Genomic DNA, 18,655 nt, shown 5'->3' on the forward strand with positions numbered 1-18,655 from the left:
ATTTCAGGTCTCCTAAAGTGGCAGAGCACTGGTTCTCACTCCAAGTGATGCCCCAGCATGAAGCCAGCCTATAGAGGGTCAGTAAGTGCTGTGCTTTACTATGTACGCATGGCTTTGGAAAGTTTTTTTTTTTTTTGCATTGCTGTTTTTGTTAATTTGATTTTAATTATTTTATATCCAGGGCGGGTATAAAATGCTATGAATAAAAAAAAACTTCGCAAAACCATGTCATAGTAAAATATGACACTTACCTGACCCTCTATAGATTAACTCCATTTCCTAGAGCTCCATGATTGTTGAAACACTGAGCACAAGACGAGTTGGGACATCTCTTGGAGAGTGAGCCAACAACCCCACGACTCTGGAGGACCTGCAAGAGGAAAGAAAGTAAAGTTCATTCTCAGTTTGGTGACAAACACCACCACCTTACTGCTGCTGCCTGAAGCATTTAGACTAACGACCTGATCCGAACAGGTATCGAGAATACACTAACAGAATGGTTCTTCCAACACCATTTCTAAACATTTGGAGAGATGATCAAGGATGGTGATGAATGGGATGATATAAAAATCAATGGACAGATTTGAGAGATTTGAAGGTTTTCAGCTCCCTTCAGCGTGAGGAAAACATTCCTACAATTAGTTTACTAGTAGTCACGAGGGAGGAAGACCACCATTAAACCAAAAAAATATAATTAATACATTCACAGCTTAAAAATAGTTAACTAACATTCACAGAAGGTAAAAGCTGCAGAATGATTTTAAACATGGGATGTGAAAGAGTATCAAATACACACTTCTGTGACTGTGATAACCATGGAATAGATGTTTAAATCAGGAAGGACCAACAAATGTCTGGTCCACGCATTCCCATGGAACAAACACTTCCTGACACCCAGTATTAAACTGTGACAGGAAGAATGAAGAGGATCTGGCTGTTACCCACACCCAGGGCCCTGAAATAGCAAGGGATTTGTGGAACAGAATTCCCTGAAGATCCTGGAAAGGAAACAGTGTACACTGTGCTACCTCAGAGAAAATTGCAGAGAAATGAACTTTCACTTCCAGTTCCACTCCATTTTATTCACAAACAATTTTAAAGCACTGATTTTATGCTACAGTTAGCCTTGAAATGAAACTACTCGTGCCCTCCCCAGTATTTAACCCCTTGTTTCCCCTTTCTGAACGTTTTTATTAAATTCGCTGTGGGTCTTTCTGTGGCTGGGCTAAATATGCCCATTTCTTTCCATCTCTTTTCAGAAGACAGCTATTGCATCCTTTAACCATTCCTGCAGCCCCTGCAGGGGAATCATTTCTATCTACTAAGAGCTCTCTCCTTTGAGTTTCTCCATCTCACTGCAAAGAAAACACATCCATGGCTAACACCATTCTCGCTGTTTAGATTCACTAATGTGCACGCAAAGTTTTTCAGTATACACAGCATCTCTGGCTACAAACTAAATCAAAACCAGAATGGATGCAATGAAAAGCCTGAGATACACCACTTGCATTATCTAGAATAAACACCTAGAAGTGTTTGGTCTAAGAAAACAAAAAAACACACATGTAGGCAGGCACTTACAGGTATCCCTCTCCTCTTTTGTATGAGAGTTTTCAAATAAGCAAGTGGCTGTATTTACATAACAAACTGGGCATTTCATCATACACGAAAGCCCTATCCCTCTATGGGATCTGTATCAAACTGCTGCAAAGTATGAGGAGTTGAAGGAAGATGGCAGGCAAGCAACAAGCTTTGTTAGATCCAAAACGTCAGATTATGAAGCAGAGTTCGACAACTTACATGTATATTTGTTTCAAAATCAGAGGTGAAGTGTGAAAAAACTGCAAGAGCTGGGAGAGAAACCAGGATGGCACCAAAAAAATGTCGAGGCAGCCAGCCAGATATCACCTCCAGGAGACGCTTGGTGCAAGTCATCACCTCCTCCAGAAAGAACGCCATTCTGGAACAAATGAAATCACAGATCGAGGCATTAATTTCAGCGCATCACTTCATACATCTAATTTACCTGTAATAGTAGAACTCCAAATCCTTTACTCAGACCACATGTGCAATCACAGCACACTACATGCCACAGCACCTGCTGGTAATTTCAGGAAATAATCCCCCTTTGCTGAAAGACGACTGGTTGGTTGCTCTGGCAAGGGGTGTCAGCAAAGGGAGGGCGAGCAAGTGGGATGGTGGGCTTTGAGAAAACAAACTGAAATCCAAGTTTCACTTACTTGGAAGGTAAGTGTAGGAAAGACTTCTCTCCATTCATAAATATTTAGCCTTAAAGCAGGTGGGGAGAGGGGAAGCTTTTACAAGTTAAAAAGTTACTCAAATAACACCAGAAACGTTTGAAAAGCAGGGCTGTGTACCCTGCTAACAGATCGGTCATCCACAGGCTGCGCAAATCCCTGCTGTCTTAACATTACGCTGCCATCAAAACCAGTTCTCCCAGTTCCAACCACCCCGACAGAAGCTCCCGTCTGCAGTCAGACTCCGTTCCCTCTCATTAGGGAAGGGGAAGAAGAGTGTGGGCTGAGAGCTGGCACCCTCGGCAGGCAGCAGAGCCCGAGAAGCAGTTGCGATGAGCACCTCGGGGGCCAGCTGGCAGCTGCCACGCTCCTCCGCTCGCCTGCCGGGATCTCTCATAGCAACCCGGCTGGCTCCGCACACGGCACGCGGGAAGGAACGGTTCTTGCCTCAAGCTGCTGATAAAACGACGGCCCAAACCTGTGAAGTGCTGAAGGAGCCAACTGGAAGAGCTCTGGAGAGCAGCTTAATGGAGATAACTTCTTAAATGAGGGCACTTCTAATTGTTAAGATGAACAAGGAAAGGTAAAATGATGCTTACTGCTCGAGGACATTGGAGAGAAAACTATTATTTACCTACAAAAACAAATCCTCAGGATAACTTCCTCCTTAAAGCTCAAAAACATTAGTCACACTAGAAAAATTGCAACTGCTGTTCAAGTTTCTAATTATTTTTATGAAGACATAAAAAGGTAATGTAGTACAGATGGCTTCATTCAGAGCCATCACATGTGGATGTATGTAACTACCAGAATCAGTCCAGGCAGGTGACTGCTGTCCTAACAGTGGATGAGAGCAGAGCCTAAACAGTAAATAATTACTGCTTTTTTGGGGCAGAGACGCTCACAGCTAAAAAAAAAAAAGTATAAATACAACAAACATTAAATATGAAATTCACAACGTCCGAAGTTACTCAACATCCGAAGTTACACAAGTCATTCCATATTACCTCTATCTTTTAAAAGAGAAAACATATCCACCGATTTTTTAACACTGTTGTCTAAAATACAAGGTATTACGCTGGATGAAAGCCTGATACAAACCAGGATAAATTTAAAGTTCTTTATATGAATTTGACACTCATTCTACTCCTTTTAAACATGTATTATTTATAAATATTATAAGTATTATAAATTTAATATTTAAATATTAAATATTTAAAATATGAATGATATTTTAATTCTCTGGTCTAGACTTCTGTGAGTTTTGTGACCTCAAGCATTTTTTTGAAGCTTCAATAGCTCTTCTCTAATATATTAAAATCTGGAAATTACACTCAAAATGTATAGGAAAAAAATTTGGGGTAACAGGATGGAAGACTCTGTAATACATCAGGACCCCACGAGAGGGAGCTCACACATTTGTTAGTTCCTAGGTTAATGGACTTCCATTTACGCCAAAAATTATAGCCGTATTCCATCCTAAAAAGAATTTCCAACAAAGCACAGAAATTAAAAATTGTTTGTAAAGCAAAATAATTTTTTTGAAAAGCTCTATAGAGTAAGAATTGGATTTTCTGAAGCATTATATACTGTCCTAACTTGTCTCTAACATCAGCGACAGGACTATCCCTGTCTCCATTGGCAGCCAAGTTCACCCAGTATCGAGTACTTCTGAAAATGCCACCCAAGTTCATGCCTCTAAAAATAAAGTTCAATTCTCCCAAAGCCTACGAATTAGGATGAACATTTATACGGCTGAGCTGTGAGAGAGGAAACCGGCCTGGGCCCCAGGGCAGAGCGCTCCCCGGGCTGACCGGCACCCGGCGCTGGGTGCAGAGCCAGGAGCAGCCAGTCTCTCCAGGCAGATCAGCGACACCTCTGCCCACGCTCTGCCTGATCTTCCCTGTCGCTCCCCTGTAGGCTGGCACAGAAACCAGCTCTGTGGCAAGCAAAGCGTGGCAGGTACCCAGTGCAGCTCATGTCTCTCACCCCAACCCACACAACAGGGACTGCATGGTGCAGAAAGCTTTTTTAAATTTATTTTTTTCTTTTCGCCAAGCCTCCATGCCAGGACAAATTCTTGTGGGAACTATAGCAACAAATCCATCAGCGAACGCGATCAGTTAATCCTCCGATGAGGACACTTCTTTATTTAGGCAGCCGTGTGTTTCAAAAAAGCTAGTGCAAATTCCAGGACAGCACCACATTTCTCCTGATAACGTTTACCTTCTCGCATTGATTTTTTTCTCCCAGCCCCACTCCGGTATTTATCCCAATGCCCTGCACTCTGGAATTAAAACAACTGAAATCTCATCCTTCACGGAACAGCAAAAGCCTGTGATACAGCACAACCCCGCCACTGCAGGAAGTATGAAGTGCATTAAATCCAGACGGCAACGAGAGCTGCAGACAGATTCAATGGCTACAGGGCAGTATCAGTAAATAATGCAGTGTCAGTGGGTAGCTCAACAGGGCTGAAATGCTAAAGCATCCGAGATGTTTACACAAGCTGGAGTTCAAATTAGTAACTTTGACATAAATGATTAATGGGTAATGGAGAATGTTACCATCATTTCTGTATTTACTGGCAGTTTAAAATCAATTCCCATAGTTCAAATCAAAAGCTTTTGGCGTAGCAGCAATTTGGTGGGATATTAAATACCAAAGTCACAGATGTTAGAAATAAATAAAGGCAAAAGGAATACATTGTTCTCCCTCACATCAATACTCTGCATCAGCCCTGTTGTTAACAGAACCGGTTCGTTAAGCTCTAGTTGCAGAAAATAATTTCTGCTTCTGGTCATTTGGAACTTAAGAAGATCCAACTGGTTGGTCCCAGGGTCTCAGCTGTGGGTGCTACTTCAGCAAGCCTGGGAAGGTGAAGCACCAGGCAAAGGGCAGTTTTGCTTAGTCTCCATCCTACTGTCTTGATTGTACCTGCTTTCTTCATCTGGAAGACATTTTCTTGCTCTCTAGAAAGGTCCTTCTTAATTCATGAAGCAACTCATCAAGTGCTCCCATCTCTCACTCTTTTGAACAGGGTTGAAATATCCACTATTCTGACCTCACCTCTTCACCCAGAAGTCTTTGCTGAAGGATGCTATCAAAACCTACACTTTTTTTTTTTTTTAAACAAACTTACTTATAGCAAGTTTTACTCGAGAACAAGAACTAGATGTCAAAAGTATCTAGTTAACAAAAATCCTGTATTTACAGCTAAAATAGTGGGCAGATGTCTTTTACCTGTATTCCTGCAGAAGTATTCCTAAGAAATCCAAGTGAAATCTCACAGACTATGGTACGTTCAATTACATTTCCCAAGGTATTTTTATAAAATAGCAGAACTTTAGGACCTCTTACACTTCAGCTGAACTCTTGAAAGTCAAAGTAGTCACATTTCAAGTGGGCAGAAGGACGTTCTTTGCACTACACTTACAGAACAGGAGATGACATCTTCCACATGCTTACAAATGAAGCACCATTTTTTTGCATGCAGCTTTATACAATTAATTTTAGAGTGGCACTTGTGATAACAGCGGGATCCTCATCTATAGATACTCCAATAATTTATTATCAGACACTTCAGAGGAATCAAAACATCCTTCTCCCTTGTAAGCTTTGCTCCATGAGGACTTCTGCTCTTCGAGAACTCAAGTTTTAGCACAGGCAGCAATAGTGCTCTCCTCTCCCACTCCTGCAGCTGGACTAAAGGTTTTAGCCACGAGAGCTGTAGTGAGTACTTCCTAGGCTGAGTCCTGGATCCAATTAAAAGTCAGACTGATTTAAAGGCAGGGTGTTTCGCATCACGATAATGAAAATACAATGAGAAACTTAGGCAAGAATTTTCTGGTCCTAAAATAATCCCTTTTCCTGAAATTCTGGGATTGTGCCCAGCATTGTAGTCCAATCTCCTCCCCAAAGATATCTCGGTAGTATTCTGTGATTGTCATTTGGGATGACATTTCTGCACAGGAAGCTCTGCACCGTTTCTGTACATAATGAGTCCTCAATTTGAAGAGGATTTCAGGAGGAAAAAGACAATTTTCTTCTTTCTGCTCAAGGGAACTGAACAGAAGTGTGTGCCTCAGGTTATGGAGACCAGAGTGGCCCAAAACTGTATTTTATGTATCTATCATAAAGTAAATACATATTATAAATTCAAAGCAAAAACCCACTCCAAGCCAAACCAAGTATCTTTTCCTCAAAAGTCCCCCACCTCCCCAGACACCATTGCCATTACATTTAAAACTGAAAACTTACCAGAAAGCTTCAGAGGTTTTTCACCTACAAAGACTGCTCTTTTTGGGTGTATGAGGCTATTTTCAAGAAGGCACCCTGGGTAAGTTCTACTCAGATCTGAGATGACCCTGTTTTGTACTTTAAGAGATTTACTACAGCGTTACCTCAGATGTGACGATCAGAGTTAAGCCAAACACAAATTATATCTCATTAGCAGAGGAAAGATCACAAACGTGAGCCCACGGTAGCAAACTCCTGAGAACCAATTGCTTGTAACTGTGGAGTAAACAGAGTGATTTGCAGATACTTCCCTCCCACCAAAAGAAAGGAGCAACACATCCCTCACTTGCACAAGAAGGGCTCCAGCAGCAAGGGATACCTTGCGACTCGATTCCTACGTCCCTACTCCTCAACTGCCAGAGAGGGCAGGGAAGGGCAGCAATGACTTACTCCACCCAGCGATTCCTGTTTCCCAAACTAACAAGGAGAATTTGTGGGGTCTTGAGATTAACGGTCAGCTTGACTCCAACGAGTGCAGCAAGCGACCACCGATCATCTGCACCCGCAGCAGCTGTGCAGGAACTGCAGCACCCCCTGCACGCCCAACCCTCCTGCAGGTGCCTGTTAGGATAAATGCAGCCCTGCATGCTGTCAACATGGTGTTTATTGAAAATCTGTTGTTACTACACCAAGCAGGACTACCTGAGTTTTGATGGCTGGCTACAGGTGCTCTCCACAGTGCGAGATGTTTCTCAATCTGTTTTTCAAGTCAGAATTAAGCACAGAAGAATGATTAATATTAAAAAATATATGCTTCTTAGACCTAGAGTCACCCTGAAACACTTGCTTTTTAAATCTCACTGACTACATGAGGCATCCAAGCCAGCTTAGAAAGTAAAATTCGGGCTTTAAGCCAACATAGTCTCACGAAAATATTAGAAATGTCAGTGGCAAAACCAAATGTTAAGAAAACATTACAAAGCCACTTAAACTCACTTCAGTAATGGCCCAGACTCACTACCAAAGAGCACGGCTCTCAACAACATGGTGCTGCAACGAAGCTAAACCTCTGTACAGCTGTACGCAGCTCGGAAAGACAAAACCACTTTGCAAATTCTTGACTATATAGATAGCATGTTGAAAACAACAATTTTCCTTCTCCTTAAGAAACCCCTAAACCACCAATTATAGAACAGGACTGAAATAAAACCTTACGTACCTACCTACAAACAATGCTAAGATTACAGCAATAATTTTTATAAATGTACAAAGTAAGAAAAGGCAAATGTAACGCAGCATTGGAAAACAAGTGGGGATAATAATGAATTGAAAAGTACTACAGTGGAGTAAAAATTCACCTGCAAGGTGAACAAACACAAATTTTCTCCAAACATATCTAAGCTAGCAGAAACCAGCTCTTCTGCAAAGTGGTTGTTGAGTTGTTCAGAGCTGAACAAATTCAGGGATACAATGCCATGGCCACCAAACCCAGACTACCTGCTCGCTGCTGCCTTCCTACTCTCCTACCTGGTGCAGTGAAGGAACTGCCTGGGCACATTAAACTGGCAAAAAACAACTTACCTGTTCCCCCAAGACAGGGTACAGAAACTGTTCTGCAAAGGGGAAAACACATTTCTGGTGCAGGAGAGAGGACAGAGCAACAGTTAATCCAGTTTAAGATGCACTAGAATGACAGTCCTACCAGTTCAACCATCTCCCAGTGCAGGTCTTAATGCTTTCTGAATGTCTAGATTTTCTAAAAACTCCAGAACTACAATACTGTTCAAATTGCAGCAATCAAATATACCTGCTCAGAAACGCTATCCTTAAAAGCATTTCCACTGTTCACAAACAACCTCTCTCCACTCCTAAATGCCAGCTTCCAAGTAAACACGCCTGCATACATTCACATGCAGAGTTACAAGCTGCAGTGACTAAAGTACAAGTTTAGTATTTTTTACCTTGATCCTGAAAAGTCAAAAGCAGCCTGCAAACTGCAATTTGTTTCTTTTGAAACAAGAGCAGAATTGCTTCTAATTTGTAATTACAAAAGCATTTGAACTTACACATACCTGATGGATTTCCAAAACTACAAGTGAACTACAGAACTGCATCTCCACACACCACCCTTATAACACGCTCTTGTGTCACAAGGAAGTGCCGTGAAAAGGGGGGATGTGGAGGGCAGAATAAATTATTATTAGGTCCATCACCTGGGTTAATAATGACAGGTTACACGCAGTATCTGTACAAATCGGACAACACACCCAGGAGAGCACGAGCTTTACTGAATGCACGTACAACTGCAGGCTTCTGCTACACTTGAACGTGTCAGTAACTCCAGCGTGCCTGGGGGAAACCCCACGTTACGCAGGAACCGCACAGGAACCGCTCGCCGACTAGTTACAAACACCAGGGTAAGGCCCGCAAGTGCCCCAGACGTCCAGAGCACACGTCCTCTGGGTGACCGGGTACAAGTCAGGAATGAGGAGCTGCTGCTAAATATCAGGTGTCTTCCTCCGCAGCCAAGCCTCACTGCCAAGGGCACAGGAGAGGCAGAGGCGCAGGGGTTGCAGGGATGTGTGAGAATTCAGGTACTGGGGATTCTTTGGTGCCGGCTGCGAAGAGGCAGCATGGGGGCTGGCACTGCCGAGCACAGTCCTGCGAAGCCACCCTTTCTGCCAGCAGCAGCTGACTGTCACACAGCCCAGGGCTTGGGGGAAATGCTGAACTCCAATTACGTGTCAAACGGAGAACACACAAACTATTTGAATATTAAACCCATGAGACCTGAAACAGAGATCATTAAAAAACCTAAATGCAATGTGATTTTGAAATTTCTTTTAATTTTATTTTTTCTTTTGAGACAAGAGCTGCTCTTAGCATTTCTGATAAGTTATTTCAGTTTTAACACCACAATGGTGCACTTTTATCTAGGAATTTAAAGATGGGTTTGTGTTTTTTTTGAAGGACAGATAAAAGTTTTCTGTTTGAATTCCGTCACACTGATGGCCCTGTGAGGAGAGGAGATATCCAGTTGCGTGTGGCATCCCAAGGAACAATAAGCAGGGGCAAGCATGGCATGCAGATTCTGTTTCCTTAAGTGGCCTCTACCAGAGTCACCTTTCTCTCCTCCAATTTCTGCAGCTAGACCTCTCTTTGCACAAGCACTGCTGCAAGCCCTCTTGGCTTCACTGTTCTCCAAATATTACAGACCGTCCAAGTGAGTTCCTGGGATGCTGTCAAACAAAATGTTCCTGAGCCAGCCACCATTTCAGTTCCCACTGCTATTTCAAGACTTTCTTAAGCTTTATTTACCTAATTGAGATGACAAGGGACAGCACCTCTAGCAGGATGGCGATGACGAACACCACGACTGCTGCGGGTGGTGGAGGGGACGCGACCATCCCGTGTTTCAGGAAACACGTGATAGAAAGTATGAGGAAGACTGTGGTGGAGAGGAACACGTCCAGGAGCGAGCTGAAGGTAGCGCTGGCAAACGTCTTCACTGGAGCATTCCTTATAACCTGTGTGGGATACAGGGATCAAGGGAAGGAATGAAAATGAATAACTTCTACTATGCTGAGTTCAACTGTGCCATAAACAGCAGCTCACAAAAGCAAATAAAGGAATATAGAACTTTTTGCTACTTCATTAATCCAATGCAAGTACTGTTTTGAAACAAGAAACAGAAGAGGTAGTTTAATGGCTATCACAGTACCCTGACAATAAGCCTGTGTTGAAAAAAGGCACTGGCAGTGCAGCCCCTGGTCTGAGGTGATTTTTGTAGAATATTATGATACAGAAATAAACCATATGAGAATTACTATTCTATGCAAAGAAACATAAAACCCACAATTACTAGCAGATAAAGCTATAAGAAGTTTCCTTGAATGATTTTAATTTAAAATAATAATAGATTTTACAATAAACCTTTCAGCTCCAATGGTTCTTTAAGAAAACCCTCCAAACCCCACTCTACAGAAACAGCTACTTGCCTGTGGCAGAGTTCACATCTCCCTTTCGGGCCAGATTAGAAGCAGCAGTCGGGACGCTATGTAATCTGAATTGATGAGAGCCCAGGACACCAAGTTCTGTTCTCCCGTAACCCCTTACCACACATTCCCATCCCTTCTTGTCCTGGCCCCGGTGCTTGTGCAGCTGTGCTGTGTGCTACTTTGGCCAGTCCAGCTGAAAAACTAGATCATGAGCTCCACATCCTGGCTTACTCAGATGAGCCCAGTCTTATGAGCGTTTCTATCTGCTCAAGGGACCACAGAAAGCAAGTTCCAAAGGAAAGCAAAAGTATGTTATCCATATCGCCATGAAGTAGTCCAGTTTGAATACTACAGGGCTGTACTCTGGTTTAAGTTGGAAATTTCTTCTACTCCTTAGAACGCTATCTGCACTCAGCAATACTGGGAAATGAACTTGTTCCTCATTTGTACCTCCCTGCAAAATAATATATTCACTCAGCATCATTCAGTGCCAAAATTAATCTGAACTCCAGCAGAATCCTGCTAGTCCACCCAGAAAGTCACGTAAGTTGAATCAAGGAAAGCAACACTGTACCCTAAAGTGACAGCATTAAGGATGCCCTGACAGTGTTAAGTAGTGCCTTAATTTCCAAACAAGAACAGGCTAAGCAAGCTCTTGGGAAGTGCAGGCGCTTACAGAGAATGATCACAAACCGAGCATGCAGCTGGCACTGTGTAATTAGAGGTGAATTCAGTGTGTTGGAAGTTACTTTCAGCAACAGTTTCCTGCCAGGCAATTAAATAACCAGCAGTGCTGACAAATCATTTCATTCTCCCAAGAGAAGATTGTTGTTGGTTTGGTCCAGTACTATGCTAACATTAAGGCTTTAACAGGTTTTGCCCCAGTGCTCAAAGTTACTATTAGAGTGAAGATTTCCATTTCCAGGGAGCTTTACTTAATTTTCAAATTAATAGCTTGCCACTAACAAAATGCACAGGCCAAGTTCCTGCTCCTTCTATGAATTTACTACATACCCACGTTAACAGGTCAATCTGTAGATGTTTGACTATCACCGCTTTGCTTCTCTTTCCAACCTTTCCATTGGAAAGAATTTGATTTACAATTTTTTGTATAGTTTGTACAAATTTTTCAGGCTGTATCCCACGAGAACCATCTCCCTGTTGTTGCTACATGAGCTTTATTCAGAGAGATAACCACTGGAATACAGCGCTGCAGGACGAGGACGAAGCTCCTGAACAAAGTGAACAAACTGACCTGCAACACAACTATGCTTCCCTTTGTTAAAAAAGTTAGGTCTCGTTTGTAAACACTGGAAAACAAGCAAACAGGGAGTTATTACTAAGGACAATGTGACAACGCTGCCCAGAACAGAAAGCAGCCCATAAACAAGCAGCAGAAGCAGAAATCCTACCTGCCCTCGGATGTAGGACATACTGGGAAGAAAAGAAATCAACACCCACATTTAGCACAATGCAATTCTGCCAGATGGATGGCCCAAACTAATAGCTCGGTGCTACTGGAAGGGAAGGGCCCATTCCCCTTCCTGCTGCCGGACACTTATCTTGCACTGGCTCTGGCACTTGCCAACCTCTCTGTGAGCTGCTGGTTCAATACAGCAGAAAACAGACCCAGACGGAAAAAGAAAAAGCCCCAAACAGAAAAACAAAACATGAATATTTTATGCTAGGCTAGTAAAATGAAGTGGCTCACAGCAGGGAAGCCTGATAAGCACCAGAGCCATTAGAAGGGCCAGGGAGGAGCAGGAACAAGGAGAGGAGAGCAATTGCCCGCTTTTGGCAGCGACTTTTCAGCTGCTTGTGGAAATGCAGCCTCAGTTAGTACTGACACCTAATGTCACTGTATGTAAACCCAAAGCATCTTGCTAGTTCACATCAACCGGGCAGGAATATCTACTGACATGGAAAGCCTGCGATACTATTAGCCCCCAAGGGGATTAAGGACTTTTTACACTCGGTGCAGAGTCCTGAAGAAGGCACCAAGTTCCTTCCAATTTACTCACTATTCCTTACCATTACACAGTGGTTTGAACTGCCTGTTTCTGAACGCAGCACATGGACAGAACTTAGGACATTTGAGTTCAGAGCAGGTTTGGGTTCCACAAGGATAATCATGAGCCTGTGACATGAACAAGAATCAAATTCAAAGTCACCATTCTCAAAGTTAGGATATTTGATGAGAAGGCAAGTAGCGTTTTGTCCTTTACTTTCATCTTAGCATGGTTCTCTGGTCTGCCTAATGCCTTAAAACATTAACCTGAAAATGGAGAAAAGGCAAGTGAGCAGTAATTAGTGTATCTTGGTGGAGTGTGAATATGTATTTCCAGCCTAAATGTTGGAGTAGACTAGACTCAAGGTATGGCACACGGCAGGTAAACTGAAAGCAGACTTTTCAGAGGCAGCAATACCAAGTAGTAAATCACATTTGACATTTCACGACCCTTGTCATTAACTGCAATGAAGCGTGTTAAAAACAAGTGACAGACAGTTGCTTAGACAGATTACAGAAGGAAATCAGCACCAGGAGAAACACACCTCTTCCTGATAGCTTGTCCTGTAGGCCATCTCCAAATCCTGATCCAAGAAGTTCAGGCTCAGCTTGTTAATAGGCGGTTTAAAGAAGTAGTCTTTCATGAGGCTAAAGAGAAAAGACAACATCAGTTTATTCAGCTGTAACTCTTTCAGAGCCCCCTGTTCCATGGGTTCTGTTTCCAGGGATGCTGGCACTTGGCTTTGAAGTTCCTGTAGCTTATCTTCGCTCTCAGTCACTGAGGTACCCCCTTATCCACATCACTCACTCACTCAGAGGAAATACTTCACCAAAAAATGGCAGAATAAACTTTTATACGTTCAGGAAGAGACCAACAAGTCCTTCCAGAAACTTAACAGCTATAACTGCAGATGTCTGCAGATACTTGTAATATAAGCCAGAAAATAGTAAAGGTTAATTGCTGCTACAGAGGCACAACCTTAGGTGATGCATGGCTGCAGGATATTGGTGTCAGGTGGAATTCCATCGTTCAACGCAAGACAAGGAAGATAAACGTGACAATTTGTCAGAAAAAAACCCTCCATTTGTCAGTTTTAGAAAAGAGCACTTTCTTATTACTCCAAATAACTCAGTAACTCAGCTAGGAACATTTTCTTAATGATCTGGGCTGCAGAAAAACAGAACCTGAGGAGATTGATAGCTTACACATACTTCTGAAACAGAAGATTTGAAATCATCAGAATCATCCACAAAGGCACTGACAGATAATGAAACTAGCTCACTAGGACTAACGAACCAGGAGGCAGCATCTACCAGAGGGTGTTTATGCACCTCTCCACCTTCTCTTCCAGTGTCTGGTGCAGAAAAAAACCCCAACCAACCCATAAAAGAGGTCTCAATCATTAAAAAGTTGTTTCTGTTCCTCACCCTCTAGAGCAAAAATAGAACATTTTTTGAGTTTTACATTAGTTGTAAGAGGTTTATGAAAGAAGTTTTCTGACGACATCTACGGCACTTGATCTGCAAATCATTTCGTTCCTGAGTAGGTGTCAAAGAGCTGAAAGGACTCGACTTACAGAGCACCAAGTGCTCTGTGCCCGATGCTCACAGAGTAAGGTCATGCCTGTTTATGCCATTTATTGCTGGGACAGCCTGCCACCCTCTCTTCTGTGCTGTCCTCATCTGAGGCTTCAGAGCACACTCTCTTGGTATGAACCTCCTTTCATTTTCAAGTAACCGATTCCACTTGTTATTTATAGTGAACTAGCTGTTTTTAAAACTGCTGTAGAATCTGAAACGAGGCAGCTTCTTTCCACGTGCTATTCCTGCCTTGAAAATCATAGCACCGGAGCAACAATTAGAGTGGCCTGTTTTCAAGTGGTAACTAAGCAAAAACCACAGAGATGCACATGAGATCAAATTCTAAGCAGATGACAAAGTGGAAAGATCCTACAGAGCTAGTCTGCGCCTGAATCCTTTTTTTTTCAGGGGGTTTGTTTTTGGTTTTTTTGCTATTTTTTGTGAACACTTAGCAAAGAGGTTTGTTGGAAGTACAAGCTCCCCAGCACAAGATGGCATGTGGGAATGTGGGAAGCATTTTTTCCTTGAGATGCAAAACCAACCAAACATACGTTCCTAGACTGAAGGATTCATCAGCTGTGAATATGGCAGATACTTTATAACCTTTAAACATTCTGGCCTTGGCCAATATATTAAAAACAACAGGATAATCTGCAGGAATGACAGGACGCATTCACCTGAGTGCCTCTTCTCCTTCATTCTTCCACCCCTCACCTCTCTTAGATGTTTCTAAGAGTATCTTACAATATGAATTTTGCAAGCTTCCCCCCCCCGCCGCCCTTTTTCTTTCCTTTAAAATATTGTTGAATTCACTTTCTTCCTCCAGGGAAGCTCAACAGAGTATGGTGGTGTGGTGCTAGAGCTGCAAAGGTCTAAGGATGTAAGAAGAACAATCCAATTTGCCAGTGAAGCATGAAACAGAAGGTATAACATTATGAAACCAGGGTGAAGGCAGCATTTCTGATGTCAGCCAGTCCAGCTCCACATCAATAGTTGTCTGTCTCAAAGAGGAAGATCCCAGTTTAGTTGATTAAACACAGTCAAGTACATAATCTGCTTCCCAGGAGGCGCTGTGCCTCCCCAGCACAAGTGATTTCTGTTTTCCCTGAATTAAGCAGACTGGGAAGTGGGAGACGAAAGAAAGAAAGAAACAAATTTTAGAAGTGTTTAAACAGGAAATTGGCCCAAGAGGGGGGGTGACAGGCTGAACCTAGCTTCTGGGGGGAGCTTTGTATTGCCCTGGGACTCTGCTCTGCAAGTCTAAAGAGATCATTTGTAACTATGTCCTGATTAGCGCTTGAGTACTTGTTTCTTGTACTTCAAAAATTGTATAAGCTAAGGAATACGTCATTTTTCTTGGGAACACAAACCTAAGAAGTGAGAATCCTTTGAGCACATCCCCAATGAAACTACATTTGAACATTCTGTACTCTTACACTATAGTTTTCTTTTAAACTAGACTGTAACATGCAGATGACAATGACCAAAGCATGGTATTTTTATAGTGGTTGTAGTAAAGCCAGGCTCAAAGCTCAAACTATACATTGTTTGCAAAACACATATAATCCAGTTGTAAGAAGATGCAAATTGATAACTCCTATGAAAAGGAGTCTTGTATAATGCAGTAATACAAACATGCTGCACTAACACTGGCATCGTTATTATTATTTTTAAAGACAACTGGAACTCTGCTGAGCTATCAGCTCCAAGCTGAAATCTCGGCATGCAAAGAGACCAATGGCCGCTCATAAACTCTCAGCCACACACCTAAACTCTAGAAAGAGGTTGGGAAATGAAAAATATCACCAGTGTCCAGCATTTCCTCCAGGCTAGCCCTAGGCAGCTTCCTAGTGCAGCGTACAGGCTCCCGACTCCTCCCTAGGATATGCTTAACTCCTCCCAGCCGTACAGGAAGCCTGCGTGATTAATTCATACACGTTACCACCGTATCTGGGGTATGTAGCTTCTGTTAAGAGGAATTTATATCACAGATCAGAACACCAGCAACGTGCACCATGGTGGAAATCACTGCCCAGTGCTAGGGGAAGCTCACCTTTTGCCGCTGCTGGGTTTGCAATAACATAAAACCAGAGCAGCAAAGCTCCTGTATTATTACTGCGAATGGGGTTTCACGTAAGATGACCAAGGGGAAATTTGTATTTCTCCCCCCCTCCCTGAGAAAACTCAAATTTCCCATTCAAACATCCTCACAGATACTGGATTTGTCGAGACCAACAATATATTAACGTCTTACAGGAGGGGAACAAGAATGTTTTTTTAAATTACTTATTACATATAACTTCACATTGAGAAACGTTAAAAAGGATTAATGTAAAACGGGAGGCTTAAACCATTTTGCATAGACCTAATTAATCAGAAGATTATTTTTGGAAAGTTATGTTTACATGAACTGAACTCAGCAGAGAAGTTTCCCTGGCAACAAGAAATGGCCCACTTAATATGGTAATGATGATATTTAATTGAGACCAAAAAAAAGCTAGGCTTTGACTGATGTCAAGTCACAGTCCTACTTTTTCCTTTTTCCGAATCAGAAAGAATTATCCATTTTGTAAATGGAGGAGGAATGCACCAGGAACACAAGTGCTTGAGTCAGGCCAACAGCATAAATTAAGCTACTTCTACAACCTAAAATTTGCAGCATGCTAGTTACATTTTAAACAAAAATCCAATTTGTTCTTGCTGATTTCTGACAACATTTGGACTTTCCCAATCCGTCTGTCTTCTAGTATTTGAAAATATCACCTATTCTCAGCCACTGATGACAGACCACACATGGGGTGGGGGGAGGAACCTAAATTTTAATTGAAGTTGGCCACAGGAAAAAGGTAATCTGGAAAAAATCTAGAAAAGAGACTGGAGAGGGCCTGGTGTCCCTCCCTCTCACTTCTCCCTGCTCTGGTCATGTTTTCAGTTAAGATGACAATGTCCCTGTTCCAAGCAGCCTGGAATCTGTACAAGCATACAGTTTCAAGGATATTTAGATAAAGTATCCCTAATCTGAGTGGAAGCAGTGAAGCAAAAATAAGAATAGCTATAAATGATAACAAACTCAAGTTATCTGTTTAGTTGCTCCAGTCAAGTCACTGCCATAATAAGGGAGATATGGTTGTGTGTTTACAAAAATCACACACTACTGAATTTTGGAGAACATACTTTCCTTACCCAAAATAAGTTTTTTCGTCTGAAACAGAGAGAGAAGCTAACTCTAAAAAATGCTGTAGGTAGGTAGTAGATCCATGACAATTCACTCCTATTAATTCTGCTTCCAAGCCCAGTATGATTTCTAGGTATTAGATAGTCACACGATGTTATGTGAGGTTGTTCTTTTGCTACACAAAAATACAAGTTTCATGGTTCATATTTTATGTTACGCTTTTAATTGCACAGGAAGGTACATATTACATACATTAAGAGGACTTTTGAATGTAAAAATAAGAGTTCAACTTCATGGCAAGTCACTTAAAGAGTATTTTTCCTTTTTGAAGACTCAACTGAAGAATGACTGTTCACCACGGAAATAATGAAAACCCTGGCTTTACATATTCCTGAACAGAATGTTTCTGACACCAAGTTCCTATTGTAGTTTAAGCTGGATATAGACTACAATCAGAAAACATATGGCATGTTATATGTTAACAATAATTATTGACATTAGGCAAAAGGCACACAAATAAAGATTAAAGATATGTGACTCCTGTTACTGCTTTCCCACCTTTACACAATTTCACAGCTCAATTTTCCTTACCTGTCTTCTTTAATCACATCCACAAAGTGAGCATCTGTCTTCTCTCTGATGTTTTTGAACCTCAAAGGAAGGAGAGCCGATTGATCCAGACTCACTCCACCCCATCTTCCTTTCTCTTGCAACATTTCATAAAGCGAGGTTTGACTATTGCTGAGCTTTTCTTCCTGTGGAGGACTCAAAAGTCCATTTTGAGTCTTTGGACTGTGTCCTCCTGGAGCCTGAATGACAGAAAGCAAAACATACATGGGGAATATTAGTGATTGAGAGAGCAGACAGAAGAGATTTCATGCAACAAAAGTTGAAAGAAGTTCTTCTCTCAACACACTGAGCTTTTACCTGATCATGTCAAAGACCTAACTCCCCCTGCCTTGAAATCGTTCACACCTTCTGTAAATGCACGCCTATGTAGGTGTCATCTTTTTGCTTTTTATGTACCAAGTTTCCAAGGACCAGAAAAAAAGTACATTTTCACACATGCAATGAAGACCAACCACAAGCCCGAACTTCAATCACTCGTCTTAAGGTCAAGATACTTCTAAAAAGCTTTTTAAATACCTACTTAAGCTGTGCTGCCTTTCCACAGGTCAAGGAGACAACTTACTCTGCCTGTCCTTGCTGATCCTTCCACTGACCGCTACAGCCCTGCTGCTTTCCCAGACAGAGCTTCCTCCTGTCTCCTCCCTGTGGGAACAGCCCTTTTGTACATCTTATCATCCTACAAAAAATTTATCCTGTAAATTAAACTACATTTTCTTCACTGACTAAGTCATAATTATTCTTTCTGGTTTTCTTTTGCCTTTGTATT

The 18,655-nt window shown here is 42.0% G+C and overlaps 1 protein-coding gene across 1 annotated transcript in view; it reads right to left on the minus strand.

Moving 5' to 3' along the window:
• Window positions 1-18,655, minus strand: part of ADCY9 (adenylate cyclase 9) — an 88,418-nt gene that overhangs the window by 12,242 nt on the left and 57,521 nt on the right. Inside the window, exons 4-7 of the mRNA XM_086473079.1 lie at window positions 17,851-18,068; window positions 13,049-13,151; window positions 9,816-10,024; window positions 1,801-1,960 (exon numbers count right to left, since the gene is read on the minus strand). Of these exons, the coding sequence (XP_086329205.1) occupies window positions 1,801-1,960; window positions 9,816-10,024; window positions 13,049-13,151; window positions 17,851-18,068 (690 nt within the window). The remainder of the gene's footprint in view (window positions 1-1,800; window positions 1,961-9,815; window positions 10,025-13,048; window positions 13,152-17,850; window positions 18,069-18,655) is intronic.

This window comes from Leptosomus discolor, chromosome 14 (assembly GCF_034619465.1).
Source record: "Leptosomus discolor isolate bLepDis1 chromosome 14, bLepDis1.hap2, whole genome shotgun sequence".
In the NCBI taxonomy this organism is placed as follows: Eukaryota; Metazoa; Chordata; class Aves; order Leptosomiformes; family Leptosomidae; genus Leptosomus; species Leptosomus discolor.